The sequence below is a fragment of the Melanerpes formicivorus genome, unplaced genomic scaffold (assembly GCF_026170545.1).
Source record: "Melanerpes formicivorus ecotype bairdi unplaced genomic scaffold, bMelFor1.0.p_v2 SCAF_20, whole genome shotgun sequence".
In the NCBI taxonomy this organism is placed as follows: domain Eukaryota; kingdom Metazoa; phylum Chordata; class Aves; order Piciformes; family Picidae; genus Melanerpes; species Melanerpes formicivorus.
Window position 1 is genome coordinate 60,933 of NW_027142372.1, and position 18,012 is coordinate 78,944.

Genomic DNA, 18,012 nt, shown 5'->3' on the forward strand with positions numbered 1-18,012 from the left:
ATGACACTGTGGAATTGTACTGGATGATGAAAGCTCTGTAGTTGTTAGGGCATACAAAACATTACTGATTCTCATTTATTTCAAGGCTTGATACAGCCCTGCTTCCTGAAGGACTGTTCATGCAGGCTTCCCAGCCTTGAGTCCTGCTTAAGGGCAAGGGTGAAGCTGTCAAAGTGCACAGAGGCATAGAATCATACCGTGCTTTGGGTTGGAAGGGACCTCCAAAGGTCATCCAGTCCAACCCCCCCTGCAGTCAGCAGAGGCATCCTCCACTAGATCAGGTTGCTCAAAGCCTTGTCATGCCTGACCTTGAGTGTCTCCAGGGATGGGGCCTCAACTACCTCCCTGGGCAACCTGTTCCAGTATTCCACCACCCTCATGGTGCTGAACTTGTTCCTCACATCCAATCTAAATCTGATCTTCTGTCATTTCAAACCATTACCCCTATCCTATCACTGCCAGCCTTTGGAAGCAGTCCCTCTGCAGCCTTCTTGTAGCCCCCTTCTGGTACTGGAAGGCTGCTCTAAGGTCTCCCTGGAGCCTTTTGTTCTCCAGGCTGAACAGCCCCAGCTCCCTCAGCCTGTCCTTGTAGCAGAGGTGCTCCATCCCCCTGATCATTTTCATGGCCTTCTGTCAGGTCCATGTCTCCCTCATGTTGAGGACCTCATAGCTGGATGCAGCACTTCAGTGAGATCTCGTTCAACCATCTTGGGACTTTTCCAACTGGAGCAAGTCTTTGATCCTCTGGATGTTTTTACTGCAAGGGACCTGGGGGTCCTGATTGACAGCTGGCTGAACATGAGCCAGCAGTGTGCCCAGGTGGCCAAGAAGGCCAATGGCATCCTGGCCTGCATCAGGAACAGTGTGGCCAGCAGGAGCAGGGAGGTCATTGTGCCCTGTACTCAGCACTGGTTAGGCCACACCTTGAGTCCTGTGTCCAGTTCTGGGCCCCTCAATTTAAGAAGGACGTTGAGAGACTTGAATGTGTCCAGAGAAGGGCAATGAGGCTGGGGAGGGGTCTGGAGCACAGCCCTGTGAGGAGAGGCTGAGGGAGCTGGGGCTGCTTAGCCTGCAGAAGAGGAGGCTCGGGGGAGACCTTCTTGCTGTCTGCAACTCCCTGAAGGGAGGTTGTAGCCAGGTGGGGGTTGGTCTCTTCTCCCAGGCACCCAGCACCAGAACCAGAGGACACAGTCTCAAGCTGTGCCAGGGGAGGTTTAGGCTGGAGGTGAGGAGAAAGTTCTTCCTGGAGAGTTGTTGGCCATTGGGATGTGCTGCCCAGGGAGGTGGTGGAGTCCCCATCCCTGGAGGTGTTCAAGAGGGGATTGGATGTGGCACTTGGTGCCATGGTTTAGTAGCCATGAGGTGTTGGGTGACAGGTTGGACTTGATGATCTTTGATGTCTCTTCCAACCTTATTGATTCTGTGTTTCTATGTGTTGCAGAAATAGTTTGTGTTCCACCTGAGTTTTATCCAGATGGGCATTTTGCAGAACTTCAGTGACCTTAGTAATGAAGCCAGGTGCCTTACACAGCCCTGCTTCAAACCTGGCCAGGGAACGCAACACCAGACCATCAGGTTTTGCTGTGAAGTTGAAAACCATAGCAAGTATTTCCTGAGGTGCCTTTCCAGTTGTGATCTGGAGCACATTCATTCCTCAGGGAATACACTAAGGGAGTGCTATCACTTGTTACCAAACACCACCTGCTTTAATTAGGGAGCTAAAACACATTTTTCTGTGGTTGGTTTTCTTGACTGCAACTTACTGCTGAAGAGTTTTGAGATGTTTTTTTCCCCCTCTTGGCTGTGAAATGCCTCAAGGTAATATTTCCAGCTGTATCTTGAATCACCTTTGACATTTGCATGTATCTATAGGCACATATACATGGATGGATTTCCATGGGGAGGGGGAAATGCATCTAAGAGACTAAAAGTTAGATTTAAAGAATCTATTCTTCTGCCTCCTGTGTCTGGCAGGTACAGTACTTTCCTAACAGATTGCCAGGGGAGGTGGTGGAAGCCTCATCCCTGGAGGATTTTAAGGCCAGGCTGGATGTGGCTGTGTGCAGCCTGCTGTAGTGTGAGGTCTCCTAGCCCATGGCAGGGGGGTTGGAACTGGATGATCTTGGAGGTCCCTTCCAGCCCTGACCATTCTGTGATAAGGGTTAGGCTAAATTAAAAAGCTTTCAGAGACATTATATCATAGCCACAACTTGATTAATTGTCACAACTTGAGGCAGAAGCAGGCTCAGCTAGGGAGGTATTGCCCTAAAAGAGGGGGAATAATGTAGAGGTTTCCAGTCTTTTTACACCAATTTGAGCTTTTGATGCACCAACAAACCCCTGCAATTAATAGCTGCAATAGTTAGCTCAGCTGCTTTTAGGTATTCCTGGAGTCATAGAATCATAGAATGGGCTGAGCTGGAAGGGACCTCCAAAGGCCATCCAGTCCAACCCCTTCTGCAGTCATCAGGGGACATCCTCCACCAGATCAGGCTGCCCAGGGCTCTGTCCAGCCTCACCCTGAATATCTCCAGGGATGGTGTTGCTATTAAAATTCTAGTAACAGGCTGTTAGCAATTCCTGGGATATTTTTCATTCCAGCAGATCCTTCTGTTCCTCACAGTCACTCAGTTGGGATTTCCACTGCTTTTTGTAGCCTTTTAAAATGTGGTGGCATGAAAGGCTGCATTTCACACTTCTCTTTTCCTTCTTAGCAGCCTAGACTGAGACTCTCAGCAAGCCAACTGCTTTGTTGATTATTCTGCATTTGCTGTGAGGGGATCCCCACCTTTTCATAGCTGATGGAACAAAGTACCCTCTTTCATTTGGAGCTCTGAACCTCCTTTCCAGAAGTTCTTTTTTGTATTCTGTAAAACCAAATAGAAAAGCCTGAGTGGTTGGGGGGGGGTTTGATCTGTTGGTGGGCTTGGGTGTGTGGAGGTGACACTGGGGAAAGAAGAATGCTTTAAAAAGTTGGGAGTGGGCTTTTTCCACAGGATACTTTAGAAGGGCCTGGTCACTGCTGAGCTTACCAGCCTCATCTCAAATTATTTCCAGAGGCTTAAAGACTCTCCAGCAGGGCCTGTTGTGGCAGGACAGTGGGTGATGGGTTGAAACTAAAAGGCAGATTTGGACTGGAAGAAAGGTTGAACACTGAGGGTGCTGAGATCCTGGTCAAGGTTGCCCAGGGAGCTGGGGGATGCCCAGTTCCTGGACCCACTCCATGTCAGATTGTGTGGGGCTCTGAGCAAGCTGCTCTAGTTGCAGATGTCCCTGCTGACTGCAGGGGGGTATGGGTGAGATGACCTTTAAAGGCCTCTTCCAACCCAAACCTTTCTTGGGCTATCTGATTCTAAAACTGCAAGTGAAACAGCTGTGTGCAGCCCTGAGGTGGAGGAACTGGCAGAAACAGGTCCCAGGCAGAGAAGTGACAGTGCTGGGTGCTGCACTTTGGCCACAACAGCCCCATGCAGAGCTACAGGCTGGGGTCAGAGTGGCTGGAGAGCAGCCAGACAGAGAGGGACCTGGGGGTGCTGGTTGACAGCTGCCTGAACATGAGCCAGCAGTGTGCCCAGGTGGCCAAGAAGACCAATGGCATTGTGGCCTGCATCAGGAATAGTGTGGCCAGCAGGAGCAGGGAAGTCATTTTGCCCTGTCCTCAGCACTGGTTAGGCCACACCTTGAGTCCTGTGTCCAGTTCTGGGCCCCTCAGTTTCAGAAGGACATTGAGATTCTTGAACTTGTCCAGAGAAGGGCAACAAGGCTGGAGAGAGGCCTCGAGCACAGCCCTGTGAGGAGAGGCTGAGGGAGCTGGGGTTGCTTAGCCTGGAGAGGAGAAGGCTTAGGGGAGACCTTCTTGCTGTCTGCAACTGTCTGAAGGGAGGTTGTAGCCAGGTGGGGGTTGGTCTCTTCTCCCAGGCAAGCAGCACCAAAACAAGAGGACACAGTCTCAAGCTGTGCCAGGGGAGGTTTAGGCTGGAGGTGAGGAGAAAGTTCTTCCCAGAGAGAGTTGTTGGCCATTGGGATGTGCTGCCCAGGGAGGTGGTGGAGTCCCCATCCCTGGAGGTGTTCAAGAGGGGATTGGATGTGGCCAATCTTGGTGCCATGGTTTAGTCATGAGGTGTTGGGTGACAGGTTGGACTCGATGATCTTTGAGGTCTCTTCCAACCTTGGTGACACTGTGATAGTGTATGGGCTGCTGTGCCTGCTGAGGTGTCCTGGAGCAGCCCTGTTGCTCTGGCCAGCATCATCCTGGAGTCCCAGCGTGGCAGCTGCACATGAAGCAGCCCCAGCCTGTCGCTGGTGATGTGGTGCAGTAGTGAGATAGCTGCCACCCTTGAGAAACTGGAGAGCTGTGTTCATCTTGAAAGCCACAGCCAGGTCATCCCTGTACAACTGATGAGGAAGGACTCTTGTCAGGAGGTGTCACTTCCTTTGCCTTGATAGAGAACAGGGTCAAGTTTAACATCTCCCAGGCCCTCATTTTCATAGAGTGGAAGCTGTTCAAGATGTAGCCTGCAAAACTATCTAGAAAACATTTCCTCCTTGTGTTTAAAGGAAGAGGAATCATTTGCTTGAAGGCAGGAGACAGCAGGGTTGATCTAAAACCGTTGGATTCTGGAGCTCTTCTGATTTGTAGTGATGTCTCTATTGTTCTGAGATGAAAAACGCTACAAAGCCTCCTGCACCCATAACGACTTTGTCAGTGGGCTGCTTTGCAGCCCTCTTCATTTACTGTTTCATTCCCAGTTCAAACTGTGTTCCCAAGGGGTTTGTTTCCTGAACCAGTTTAGGGTCTCTGCTGGGTGATGCAAGCTCTCCCTGGCTTGGTTGGGGTTTGTTAGTTTGTTTCCAGAGAGGAGGGGTCAGGATCAAAGAGTGTGGTGTGGAGTTGTCAGCTTTTGCTGTAACTTTAATTCTTTTTACACCAGTCAAGGCACTCCTCTGGTTTCTTCCCCAGAATAGCTGAGGGCTTTAGTGTGTAAGCTGTTTTGCAAAGTTTTAGAACAGCTTCCCCCATGCTCCCCCCCTCCCTTGGTGTTTCAGAGGTTGCTGCTTCTCTCTTTGTCTGCCCCCGTTTAGATACCCAGGCTAGCAACCCTTCTCTGACTATGACCTGGAAGGGAGTTGTTGTATTTTATACCATAGCTATGTAAGAGAGGCCATGGAGATGCTGAGGGACCCTGAAGCATCTCTGTGAGGAGCAAAAGCTGAGAGCCCTGGGACTGTTCAGCCTGGAGAGAAGCAGCCTGAGAGGGGATCTGCTCCATGATCAGCAAGAACTAATAGGGCAGGGGGGGAGGCAAGGGGATGGGGCTGAACTGTTGGCAGTGGTACCCAGTGACAGGACAAGTGGCAGCAGGCACAAACTGGAGCCCAGGAGGTTCCATCTGAACAGGAGGAGAAAATTCCTTGGTGTGGGGGTGCTGGAGCCCTGGAGCAGGCTGCCCAGAGAGGTTGTGGAGTCTTTCTCTGGAGGGATTCCAAACCCCGCCCTGGGCATTGTGATCCTGGGCAAGCTGCTGTGGGTGCTGCTGCTTTTAGCAGGGGGGGTTGGCCTGGATGATCTGCAGATGTCCCTTCCATCTCCCACCATGCTGGGATTCTGTGGTTTGAGGAGGGAGGGAGTGACTGCAGGCTGCAGGAGAGCTGTGCCAGATCTGTATGGCAAGCCCACCAGGCTGTGTGTGTGTGTGAGGATGTGTGGATGTGCATGAAGAGAAATCTTGAGAGGAGGAGGCACAGGAATGCAGAGGTTTCTCTTTGAACACCTTCAACAAGTAGTCTCCTTTTACTTGGCTGCACGCAGCCCATGTTGAGAGAAGCTGAAGTTAGCCTTAACTGATTGAACATCTTTCTTGCTTGTGGCAAATGCTTACGGCTCTTTCGTTCTTAATGGTCAGCACTTCATACGTGAAGTCAGCAGGGAGGCTGCTGCTTCAGTGTTTAAAAGTGGAGGATGATTCAGAAGGTGGGATCAAAACTGGGACAGACTTGGCTCAGCCAAGAGAGAGGCAGCCTGTGTGAGCAGTTGTGAATGGGCAGATGTGTGTGTGTGTGTGTGTGATGAGGCAGAGGGTGAGTCAGAACTGAGCCTCTGCTGTAAGAATGTGTTTTGCTCCAGCGTGCTGGGAAAATGAAAACAGAAAGGGGGGAGGGGGACACACCACAGCACTTCACTGGGGACTGGTGTTTCCTGGGGGGATGTTGAAGCTGGTCTCATGGGTGGTGGTGGTAGCTGTTGTGAGCCTGCTGATTCATTAGTCAGTGGGTGGTGAGAACTGTGTGCAATCTCTGGGGGAGGAAATGGCTTGGGTTGCTTTAGGGAGAAGGAACATTTTCTCTTAACTGCAGGATGTGTGGATGGAGCACACAGATAGCATATCTGGAGCACATCAGTTAAATACCCCTGGTGTTCTGAGATAAGGATTTACTAGAGGACTAAAATAGGATGTGAAACTGAGGTTTGAGGTCCTGGGCTGGAGTGAAGCAGCTTGTGTGTGTGTGTTTTCTTTTCTTCAAGTCATTGAGAACTGTACTCTGTCTGCTTCACTCCATAAAAAACCAAACTGGATTTGAAAAAACATGGACAAGTGGCCTTCCAGGAGCCACCCCCCTGCCTGTTTTTAGCAACAAAGGCAATTCCCAGTTGGCTGGGTTAGAGGAGAGGGTTGCTCCTTCAAATGCAGGTGAGAAGAAATAACAGATTACTTGAGAGAGGACACAAAGGAAGGTGAGAGACCCTGTGTGGCACAGAGAGAGGGCTTTGAGAACAAGCCAGCTTGAGGGCTGAGAAAGCACAAACACAGCTCAACAAGTGAGAGCTGAATGTATTGATGCAGCACCTCCCCAAGAACATGTGTGTTTGTGAAGCTGCTCATCCTCCATCCAGCCAACCTGCCAGCATGTAAGAGTTTACTCCTGGTGATTGTTCAGTCCCCAAGCAGAATATTTGTTCTAACACTAAAAGCCTGTTTCAGCTGTAAAAGCAGCATACCTACTTCTCTCATTTAAAAGGTTCCAAATGCTGCTTTGGTTTGCAGTAGGAGCTGGAAATGGAAGATGCAGTCTGAGGTGAAATGAGACTTGTAACAGCCACCTGAGCAAAACTTCAGCTGGTTTAAGCTAGGGAAAATTGCAGATTTCAGCGTGTGAGAGTCTCAGAATCTGACAGTGGTCAGCTTGGGCTGTGCCAGTGTGTGGAAACTGAGGCACATCTCACTCTCCTCCAGCGTGTGTATGATAGTGCTCAGCCCTCTGCTGTCACTGCCAGAACAGCTGCACCTCCTTTGGTTTATGGGGTGGGGGCATGTACACTGAAAGGAGGCAGCTGTACAACACAACTTCTCCTCTTGAATGTTCCTCTAATGTAGCACTAGGTTTGTCCACCAAAGATAAAGTTGGTGATTGCCTGACTTCCACCCCTCCTCCTTCCTGCTGCTCTCTAGAGCTTTTCAGCCAAGTGTCCAGCCAAGTGGTTCATCTGAGACTCACCCAGAATCATAGACTGGATTTGGTCTGAGCAAGCTGGTCTAGTGGGAGGTGTCCCTGCCCATGGTAGGGAGGTTGGAACTAGATGATTTTTAAGGTCCCTTCTAACCCATAGAACAGTTCGGTTTGGAAGGGATCTTAAAAACCATGAAATTCCAACCCCTGTGCCATGGGCAGGGACACCTCCTACTAGACCAGGTTGCTCAGGGCCTCGTCCAAAGTGGCCTTGGACACTTCCAGGCTTGGAGGCTCCACAACCTGTCTGGGCACCCTGTTCCAGTGCCTCACCAGCCTCCTGGGGAAGAACTTCCTAACAGCTAAATCCAGCTTCTTCCAGACACTCTGATGAAAAGCACCTGGAGGTGTGGGGCAGATTTGTAAACTGATACAAGTGCAGTCAATCTGGGGTTAGCAGCCAAACCTGGAAAGAGTTCCTCTAACAGATCTTTTTATCCACTTTCAATCAGTAATACTGAGGGGTAAAGGTGGGAGGCTCTATGAGGGTTGGGCTCAGTGATCTTGGGCCCCTCAGTCTAAGAAGGACATTGAGACTCCTGAAATTCTCCAGAGAAGAGCAACAAAGCTGGGGAGGGGTCTGGAGCACAGCCCTGTGAGGAGAGGCTGAGGGAGCTGGGGTTGCTTAGCCTGGAGAAGAGGAGGCTCAGGGGAGACCTCATTGCTGTCTGCAACTCCCTGAAGGGAGGTTGTAGCCAGGTGGGGGTTGGTCTCTTCTCCCAGGCACCCAGCATCAGAACAAGAGGACACAGTCTCAAGCTGTGCCAGGGGAGGTTTAGGCTGGAGGTGAGGAGAAAGTTCTTCCCAGAGAGAGTTGTTGGCCATTGGGATGTGCTGCCCAGGGAGGTGGTGGAGTCCCCATCCCTGGAGGTGTTTAAGGGGGGATTGGATGTGGCCCTTGCTGCCATGGTTTAGTAGTCATGAGGTGTTGGGGGACAGGTTGGACTTGATGATCTTTGAGGTCTCTTCCAACCTTATTGATTCTATGATTCTAGAGGTCTTTTCCAACTGCAGGACTTTTGCCTTTGCTCTGCTACTGTGACTACCTTAAGGTAACTTTCAGGGTAGAGAGCTCTGATGGTTTTAAAAAGCTAACTTGGTGCTGGGTGTTGAGGTGCCCTAACAGGTGATGGGCTCACAGCCCAGAGCAGTAGAATAGAATAGAATTGGCCAGGTTGGAAAAGACCTTTGAGATCATCCAGTCCAACCTTCTTAAACAGAGTAATGAGCACTTTCAGATTTATCTTTAATACCAAGTTCTCCAAACAGCAAAACCCTGAGAAGAAGGCAACACAGTTATAAAGCCAGTGAATTATACAAATGCAGCTTTGCTTGGCCAAAATGCAAGGAGAATTCTCCCAGCACACCCCCAGAGCTGTGTGATCCATGGGAGAGTGGAAGAAGTTTCCTTTCCCTATAAGTTAGCTCCTGATTAATCTTCTTGAAGATCCAAAAGCCTCTAGCTGACATAAGCTGTAGTTCCTCAAGTTGTGGTATCAGAATGAATCATAGAATTGTTAGGGTTGGAAGTGACCTCAAGGACCATCTAGTTCCACCCCCCCAGCCATAGGCAGGGACAGCTCACACTATAGAATAGAATTAACCAGGTTGGAAAAGACCTTTGAGACTGAGTCCAACCTATCAGCCAACACCATCTGATCAACTAAACCATGGCACCAAGCACCCCAGCCAGTCTCTTAGTATCATAGAATCATTCAGGGTTGGAAGGGACCACAAGGATCATCTAGTTCCCACCCCCCTGCCATGGGCAGGGACACCCCACACTAGATCAGGCTGGCCAGAGTCTCATCCAGCCTGGGCTTAAACATCCCCAGGGACGGGGCCTCGACCACCTCCCTGGACATCCTATTCCAGGGTTTCACCACTCTCATGGTGAAGAACCTCCTCCTCACCTCCAGCCTGAATCTCCCCACCTCCAGCTTCATTCCATTCCCCCTAGTCCTATCACTTCCTGAGAAGTCCATCCCCAGCCTTCCTGTAGGCCCCCTTCAGATACTGGAAGGCCACAATGAGGTCACCTTGGAGCCTTCTCTTCTGCAGACTGAACACCTCCAGGGATGGTGACTCCTCCACCTCCCTGGGCAGCACATCCCAATGGCCAGTTACTTTTTCTGGGAAGAACTTCTTCCTAACATCCAGCCTGAGCCTCCCCTGGCACAGCTTGAGACTGTGTCCTCTTGTTCCGGTTGCCTGGGAGAAGAGACCAACCCCCACCTGGCTACAACCTCCCTTCAGGGAGTTGCAGACAGCAAGAAGGTCTCCCCTGAGCCTCCTCTTCTCCAGGCTAAGCAACCCCAGCTCCCTCAGCCTTTCCTCACAGGGCTGTGCTCCAGACCCCTCCCCAGCTTTGTTGCCCTTCTCTGGACACCTTCCAGCATCTCAGCATCTTTCCTAACCTGAGGAGCTTGCTAATGGATCTGTTTGGTTTGGAAATGTCAAGGGAGCCAGCGTGGCTTTGTGTGAGGAGGAGGAAAGGTGTGGTTAAACGGTTTTGCCTTCAGCCTTAGAGGTGGTTTCCATTCTCCAGGAAGAGGAGAGGAGGGAAAAGGAGTTGAAATCCCTCTTTCTAAGCCACTGGGGAAAGCACCAGTGTGCTTCAGTGCGTTCTTCATGGGACAAGAGCTGCTGCACCAGCGTGTGTGGTCTCAACAGGGAATCATCCTGAATTGGAATGACCAGATGGTGATTGCAAAAACTCAACTCTCTTGCTGAGGGATTCCTCCTTTCAGAGGTGGAAACTGTTTGCTGTCTGATTCCTGGAAGTGCTGCTGAGCCCAGTGGGGTGAGGTTGAAGGCTCTGATTCAGGAGCTTTTGATCTCAGAAGGGCAAGCTGCGGGCCAGCGGCGCACGAGCTGCCGTGTCAGCAGCTCCGCCTTTGGGCAGGCTGCTCAGGGCTGATAGTGTGCATCAAGGATCACATCAGCTCTGACAACTTGCTTCCCTTTTCCCCTTCATCTTCTGAAGACTTTCAATGTTTCCAGCACTGCTCAGGCTTACAGCTGATGTGCAAGGTGGGCATTTGAAGTCGTGAGTCCTCAGCAGCTGCATGAGAGCTACGGCTGCTGAAAGGAGGCAGGTAGTGGCGGCACAGCATTCCAAACAAAGCATACTGTCCTGTTGGACAACTTCAGAAGCTACAGTTTGTCATCTCTGGGAAGTCCTCTGTGACTTTTGTTGTGGGCCAGAAGGAAAGGGGAGGCTAAGTGAAAGGAAAACGTGAAGATTAGCAAAGCCATAGAATGGTTTGGGTTGGAAGAGACCTTCAAGATCATCCACTTCCAACCCCCTGCCATGGACAGGGACACCTTCCACTAGGTGTGGTTGCTCAAGGACCCATCCAGCCTGGCTTTGAATGCTTCCAGGAGTGGAGCCTCCTATCAGAAATAGTGTGGCCAGCAGGAGTAGGGCAAGGATAGTGCCCCTGTACTGGGCACCGGTGAGGCCACACCTGGAATACTGGCTTCAGTTTTGGACCCCTTGCTCCAAGAATGACTATTTGTTGTTGAAGCAGGTCCTGAGAAGGGCAGCAAAGCTGTTGAAGGATCTGGAGAGCAGGGCTGGTGTGTCACCATTCCTGGAGATGTTCAAGAAACCTATGGCCATGGCACTTTGGGACATGGCTTAGTGCACATGGTGGTGTTGGGTCAATGGTTGGACTCCATGACCTTAGAGGTCTTTTCCAACCCAAACAATTCTGTGATTCTGTGTTACTTGTTTCAGTTCTTCCACAACACTTCCATCTTGTTCAGTGCTTAATTTCAGCTGGCCAGCCTTTGCACAAGGAAACTTTACCTCCTTTCTCTATCTCCTCTATCTCCAGGCCTTTTCTTGTTCTGCTTGGGTGACCTTAGCTGGTAAAGCGTTAGCACTGAGCAAGCAGGCACGGTTGGGCCGCTTTGAAATGCTAACCATCAATTACACTTTGAGGATTTGCCAGAGGATGAATGCAGAACTGTTAGAGGAGTCTCAGTGTGGAAATTCCACATCCTAACTGGGCTGCTCCTGAAGACTGAAAAGGCTCCACAGGATTTTGAATGTCTTGAAATCTGAAGTGGGCACAGGCGTGCATGCATGATTTGCCTCTCTGGTGATTGAACACAGACCGACTTCTGTTCCAGGAGGGCTTCTGACTTGCCAAGTAGACTCAAAATAACTACTGAAGGCTGATTCAATTTGCTCTTTCCTCCTTTTTTACTTTTTTTTTTTCCTTTACTATTTGGTTAATTTTGCTGTGGGGTGGTTGGTTGGGTTTGGGGTTGGTTGTTCTTTAAGGGCTGATGTCACCAAACACACAGTGTCAGAACTCATTAAGCATTGCATTTGCTTTGTTTTTAAATGCCCTGGGTGGAGATGAATCTGTGGCCTTTAGAAGGGGAAATTTCTTCTGCTTGAAATCCCTGTAGCATCTGCCATTACCTAGATAGATGCAGGGCCTTCAGCTCATGCATTATTCCTTGCTGCAGCTCCAGGCACTGTGCACGGTGGTGCTGCAGATGGGTTTGATCATCTGCTCTTGCTTCCCTTTGAAAAGCCTTTCCCAAATGCTGGAACAGGCACAGGAAGACTTGCTGCTTTTCAGCAGGCTGGGGATGGTAGAGCTTATTTTACTAAACTCCAACTAGTTGGCAGATTCCAGGAGGATTGAACCTGGTGCTTGCTCTTTCATAGAAGCATAGAATTGTCAGGGTTGGAAGGGACCTCAAGGCTCGGCCAGTCCCAACCCCCTGCCATGGGCAGGGACACCTCACACTACAGCAGGTTGCTCACAGCCACATCCAGCCTGGACTTTAAAAACCTCCAGGGCTGAGGCTTCCACCACCTCCCTGGGCAACCTGTGCCAATGTCTCACCACCCTCCTGGGGAAGAACTTCTTCCTCACATCCAATCTGAATCTACCTAGTGTTGGGTGATAGGTTGGGCTTGATGATCTCAAAGGTATTTTCCAGCCTGGTCTGATCTATTCTATTCTATCCATTTCTATTTTTGTTCCATTCCCCCTAGTCCTATCACTCCCTGACATCCTAAAAAGTCCCTTCCCAGCTTTCTTGTAGCCCCCTTCAGATAATGGAAGGCCACAGTAAGGTCTCCTTGGAGCCTCCTTCTCGTCAGACTGAACAATCCCAGCTCACTCAGTCTGTCTTCATAGGAGAGGTGCTCCAGCCCTCTGATCACCCTTGTGGCCCTTCTCTGGACACCTTCCAGCATGTCCATATCTTTCTTGTAACATGGGCTCTAGAACTGGACACAGTGCTCCAGGTGGGGTCTCACCAGTGTGGAGCAGAGAGGGAGAATCACCTCCCTTGACCTGCTGGCCACACTTCTCTTGCTGCAGCTCAGGCTGTGGTTGGCTCTCTGGGCTGCAAGTGCACACTGGTGGCTCATGTAGAGTTTCTCATCCCCCAGCACCCCCAAGTCCTTTTCTTCAGGGCTGCTCTCAAGCTCTTTGTTGAAAGAGCCTTGTGCTTTGGGGTAAAACACAGTGCTGCTTGGGAGGAGGAAAGCACGTGTCCTGGTTTAACCATTTAAATGTGCTGTAAAGGACCTTCTCTGCCTGGCAGCATGCCACTTTCTGTGACATGGAGGTAAGCTGACAAGAAAAACAGTGACTCTAACTGAAAGCAGTTACAGGACTCTAACCAACTCCTGATGCATGCCAGTTTATAAAACAAGAACGCAGCTTAAATTTGTTCCATCAGCACAGTAGGCAAAAGTTACAGCCCTGGCTTGATTAAAGGGAGTTCTTGGAAAGGAGGCAGGAGAAGCTGTGGAGTCTCATGTTACCAGCTGGTTTGGATGTTCTTCTAAGAATACATCTAGAAGCTTCCTGTGTCAGTGTTTTTCATGGGGCAGGCGTGTGTGGAAGCGCTTTGAAACCTCACAGGGTGTGCTGTGCTCTGCTTTCAGGTGTACTTGAAGGCACCTATGATTCTCAACGGTGTCTGTGTCATCTGGAAAGGCTGGATAGATCTCCAGAGACTGGATGGTATGGGCTGCCTGGAATTTGATGAAGAGAGAGCACAGGTAAGACAGTCTGCCCACGTGCCTTGGCCATTTGTCCTCCTGCAAGGAAAGGCGCAGTCAGGTGGTGAGCACGTTCTGCCTGGCTTGTTTCCTGCCTTTGCTGGGAGTACCAAGCCCCAAGAAAACTTCAGAACATAGAAGCTCAGACACATGTGGTTGTAGCTGAAGTAGTGTTTTAATTAGATCAGCATATTAGGGGTAGGAATCATCTGCAGTTTACAACTTTGTGGGTGATTTAGCACTCAGGGTGCTACAGAGCGGTGAATCTTGAAGTATTTGAGAAGCTATGGCTGTAACTTGTAACCATTTCACTGGCAAGTCCATCCAGCTGTTTATTTTGCAGTGGTTGGGGTGCTTTAAGCAGCTCTTTGGTTTATTACAGATGAGGGGAGGAGTATTTCTTTTGTTCTCTAACAGTGGTAGACTCTCTTTTAAGGTATGGGAACTTCTGAGAGCTTACTTCCTATCTACCTACTTCCTACCACTGAGATGACTGTTGAGCAGCTGGATCTTTGGACAGCACAAGAGGGAAGTAACTCCAGAGGAAATGACTTTTAAAGTGCATCTGATGGAGGAGGTTCACTTAACACAGCTGTAGGGCTCCTTATTGTTGGCAGACTTGAGACAGAGCTGTGCTTTTGAGATGGAGCCTGGTAACAAAGCTCCTAAAAGCTGTGGCACCAGGTTTGTGTGGGCTTCCACACAGGTCACCTGCCTCTGCAGGGGGCAGCAAAAGGGATGCAGGAACATCAGTTAGCAGAGTTCTGCCATCCAGTCTGTATTCTGTGGTGGACTCTGCACCAGGTTTGTGTGGGCTTCCACACAGGTCACCTGCCTCTGCAGGGGGCAGCAAATGGGATGCAGGAACATCAGTTAGCAGAGTTCTGCCATCCAGTCTGTATTCTGTGCACCAGGTTTGTGTAGTCTGATAATTTAGGAATGTATTAAAAAAATGCTTTCTGATGTAGGGGTTGGTTAAGCATGCAGAGAGAGGAAGAAGGGTGAGCAATTTCCTGCAGCCTGGTTTGTTTTCTTTTTCCCTCCCCAAGTTCTGTGTTCTCAGATGATTCTTAATGTTCTCTCTGCCTGGGTAGAGCCATTTTCTCCTGGTTTCTCTCTGAAGCCTTCCTTTCACTCAAGACCATCAAGACTCCCCTTGAATTCCCTTTGAACCACTGTTCAGTCTCTGCTAAAGGACAGCTCTCTTTCATGTTTCTTCATCTCCTTTCTTTTTGTTCCCTTAAATTCAGGGACCCAGCATCGTGGAACTTAACTGAGCTGCCTTGTGTGACACAGGTCATCCCCTTTCTCTCTTTGGTACCCCTCACATCTGTCTTCCATCTGGGGTTTTTTTTTCCTAGCCACACAAACTGGTTGGTTTTCCACATTACCTTTGTGCCCTCTGAACTGATTTACAGAAGGGTGCATTTTCTGTGTCCAGGCTCTCAGCCCTCCCTTGCTTGGGGCTTTCCCTTTTTTCACAGCCACAGCTGGTCACTGCGTCAGAAGTAGGAACCCTTTGGTTCCATCTAAACACCAAGAGCACCCTGCTGCCCCAGGCATGCAGAACTGCAGAGCACACTGATTGCAAGAGCTGGGAGTAACTCAAATCAAATTGTCTGTAGAGCTGTGTGCTGTTGCAGGCTTTGTGGTGCCTTTTCCCTCCCTAACCTAAACTGATCATTGCATTGTGGCTGTGTTCTGGGCTAAAAGAGATGCTTTGTGTTTAGAACAGTCTCTGAACTGGTCACAGCCCCACAGGCTTTCTTCAGCATGCCTGTAAGGAGAGGGTGTGCTGTTCTGAGAGTAGTCCTGCCACCTTTGGTTAATCCAGGAGAGAAGCCACAGAACCAAGTTGCAACTTGAACACAGCTGTGTGCTGCTATGTTCTCTACTGCCAGAGCTGGATGTTGGTGTTTTGAGCCAGCTAAGGCCCTATCATAGCATATCAGAGAGAAGAGAGATCAGAAGAGTACAGTAGCTTACTCAGCAAGGTCAAACACAGAACCCTGAGGACTGTGCCAAATAAATCCCAAGATTCTTGATCTCTAAGTGTTAAGTTGGAACCAGAGCACTGTCACCTGGCTTCTGGACTGAGATGAGAGAGATTTCACTCAGGGGTCAGGTGTCTGCCTCCCAAATTTGGATAGTTCCTGGATAAAATGGGCACCCTCCCAAAAAGGAGGGGGATTGGGTGACCTGTGTGTAGAATTTTCTCTTCTCAGTTTCCCCATGAATGCTTTCTCATGTTCTGGGTTTATTTTACTTTCCCAGTGTGTACACACTGTCTGGACTAGACTTAAGGATTCCTTCTTGCTGCCTCCAGAAAGTGTTTGTGCACTGGGCATGTGCTTTATTCTTTCTCTCTGTGTGTGTGAGGGGGGTGGTTGTCTGCTCTGAGGTGTCAGTGCTTGCCTGAGTTTTGAGTGCAGGGAGCTGAGCTGGAGGTGTTACAAGTGTGCATCTACAGAGATCTGCCTGTACTCAGTTGCAGATTGTGTCATTTGCTTTCAGTTTGTGCTTCTCAGTGATCACAAGGAGGTCATTGGTCATCCCCATTTGCTACAATAGTAATAGCTAAGAGTTTCCAGTGTCATAATGCACTACACAGCCCCAGAGCTGCCCTCTTGTATTTGCTAGTGCTGTAAACATTTGGGCAATCTTTGACATTCTTCAGTTTCCTTTTTCCTGTATCTGTCACTTCTGCTTCCCCTTTTAAGCCTGTTTTAATACTGCTGGTGGTAGTTGCCCTGACTGCTGACTGTGATCCCAAAATAACACAGATGTTAGAATGGTTTTAAGTGCCTCATACTTGAAACCTTTAGATGCCTGTGATAGCCACTGTCTTCTGTCATCAGAGGGCTTGCTGGCTTTCACACACCTCTTATTCCCACTTTCTGGCAGGCTTGCCCTATACAGATGCAAACCTCTTGCATTTTCTTGCCTCTTACCACTTCTTACTAATGCTAGGGTTGGACAAAACCCTTCTTTGTTGCCATGCTCTTGGAAATCACACTCTCCTTCACCAGCTCAAAAATAGTTTGGAGGGAAAAAAAATCACATGCCTAACAATAAATTACTTGGAGAGTAACTTTTAGTATTCTTTCCATTTAATGAGCAGCTTTTCCATGTCTTAACACTAACCAGTCTCACTTTCTCTTGCTGGAGCTCTGATTCAGCTACCTGTTCAGACTTCAGAGGACTAACAAAGAATAGAATAGAATAGCAGCAGACCAGAAAGATTCATGGATTGATAGAATGGCTTAGGTTGGAAGGGACCTTAAAGATCATCTAGAATAGAATTAACCAGGTTGGAAGAGACCTTTGAGACCATCAAGTCCAACCTATCACCCAACACCATCTAATCAACTAAACCACGGCACCAAGCACCCCAGCCAGTCTCTTCCTAAACACCTCCAGGGATGGGGACTCCACCACCTCCCTGGGCAGCACATCCCAATGGCCAACAACTCTCTCTGGGAAGAACTTTCTCCTCACCTCCAGCCTAAACCTCCCCTGGCACAGCTTGAGACTGTGTCCTCTTGTTCTGGTGCTGGTTGCCTGGGAGAAGAGACCAACCCCTCCTGGCTACAACCTCCCTTCAGGTAATTAAAGACAGTAATAAGGTCTCCCCTAAAGCTCCCCTGGTGCAGCTTGAGGCTGTGTCCTCTTGTTCTGGCACAGCTCTACAGAGGAGCTGGAATATGCTTCCCAGTTGGGCCTGAAATTTCCCTGGATTTGATATTTGTCTTTAGTGTCATTAAAAGAACCATTTCTATCTTCATTCTCAGGCTAGTTGTAAGTGGTTGTTCTCAAAGAGTCTTTTCCTAGCAGGCTGCTGGGTGTGAGGATTTGTGCATGGGCTGGGGTGTGTTTAAGCTTCTTTCTCTCTCTCTGTTGTGTTTTCCTGGGTGGGAGTGTTTTCTGGTCCCATGTCTATGTGGTTCATGTTTTGCTGCTGTTTTTCCTTAGTAGCAGCATTTTTGAATGACACTAAAATGGATAAATGATTTGGGCTCAGCTCAATTCTCCAGGCTGCAATTAGCACATTTGAGTGACATTTGGGGGGGGGAAAAAAACAACAACCCAACAAAAAAAGTTTTATTGAACTCCTGTTGTACAAGTTCCTGGAGTCAACAAAATGTCTCTGATCTACCACAGCTCCAGGAGCAGCACATTGGGGTTTGTACTTCAGAAAAAATAAGGTGTGGTGCTTTATTCCCCCTCCCTTTCCCAGACACCAGTAGAGCAGTGTTTCAGGTGTCAGCAAGTGCTCATTCTAGAGGCCAGCACAGTGATTCTCCCACTGTGAATTTCTGACTACTCAACTGACTGGACAGATGGGCAGAGTCCAACAGGATGGCATTCAACAAGTCCAAGTGCCAGGTGCTGCAATTTGGCCACAGCAACCCCAGGCAGGGCTACAGGCAGGGGTCAGAGTAGCTGAGAGCATGCAGGCAGAG

At 49.4% G+C, this 18,012-nt stretch overlaps 1 protein-coding gene across 3 annotated transcripts in view; it reads left to right on the forward strand.

Annotated features, from left to right (window-relative positions):
* Positions 1–18,012, forward strand: part of CBFB (core-binding factor subunit beta) — a 63,238-nt gene that overhangs the window by 18,661 nt on the left and 26,565 nt on the right. For all 3 annotated transcript variants that reach the window (XM_068150435.1, XM_068150434.1, XM_068150433.1), the window contains exon 4: positions 13,433–13,549. In XM_068150435.1, the coding sequence (XP_068006536.1) occupies positions 13,433–13,549 (117 nt within the window). The remainder of the gene's footprint in view (positions 1–13,432; positions 13,550–18,012) is intronic.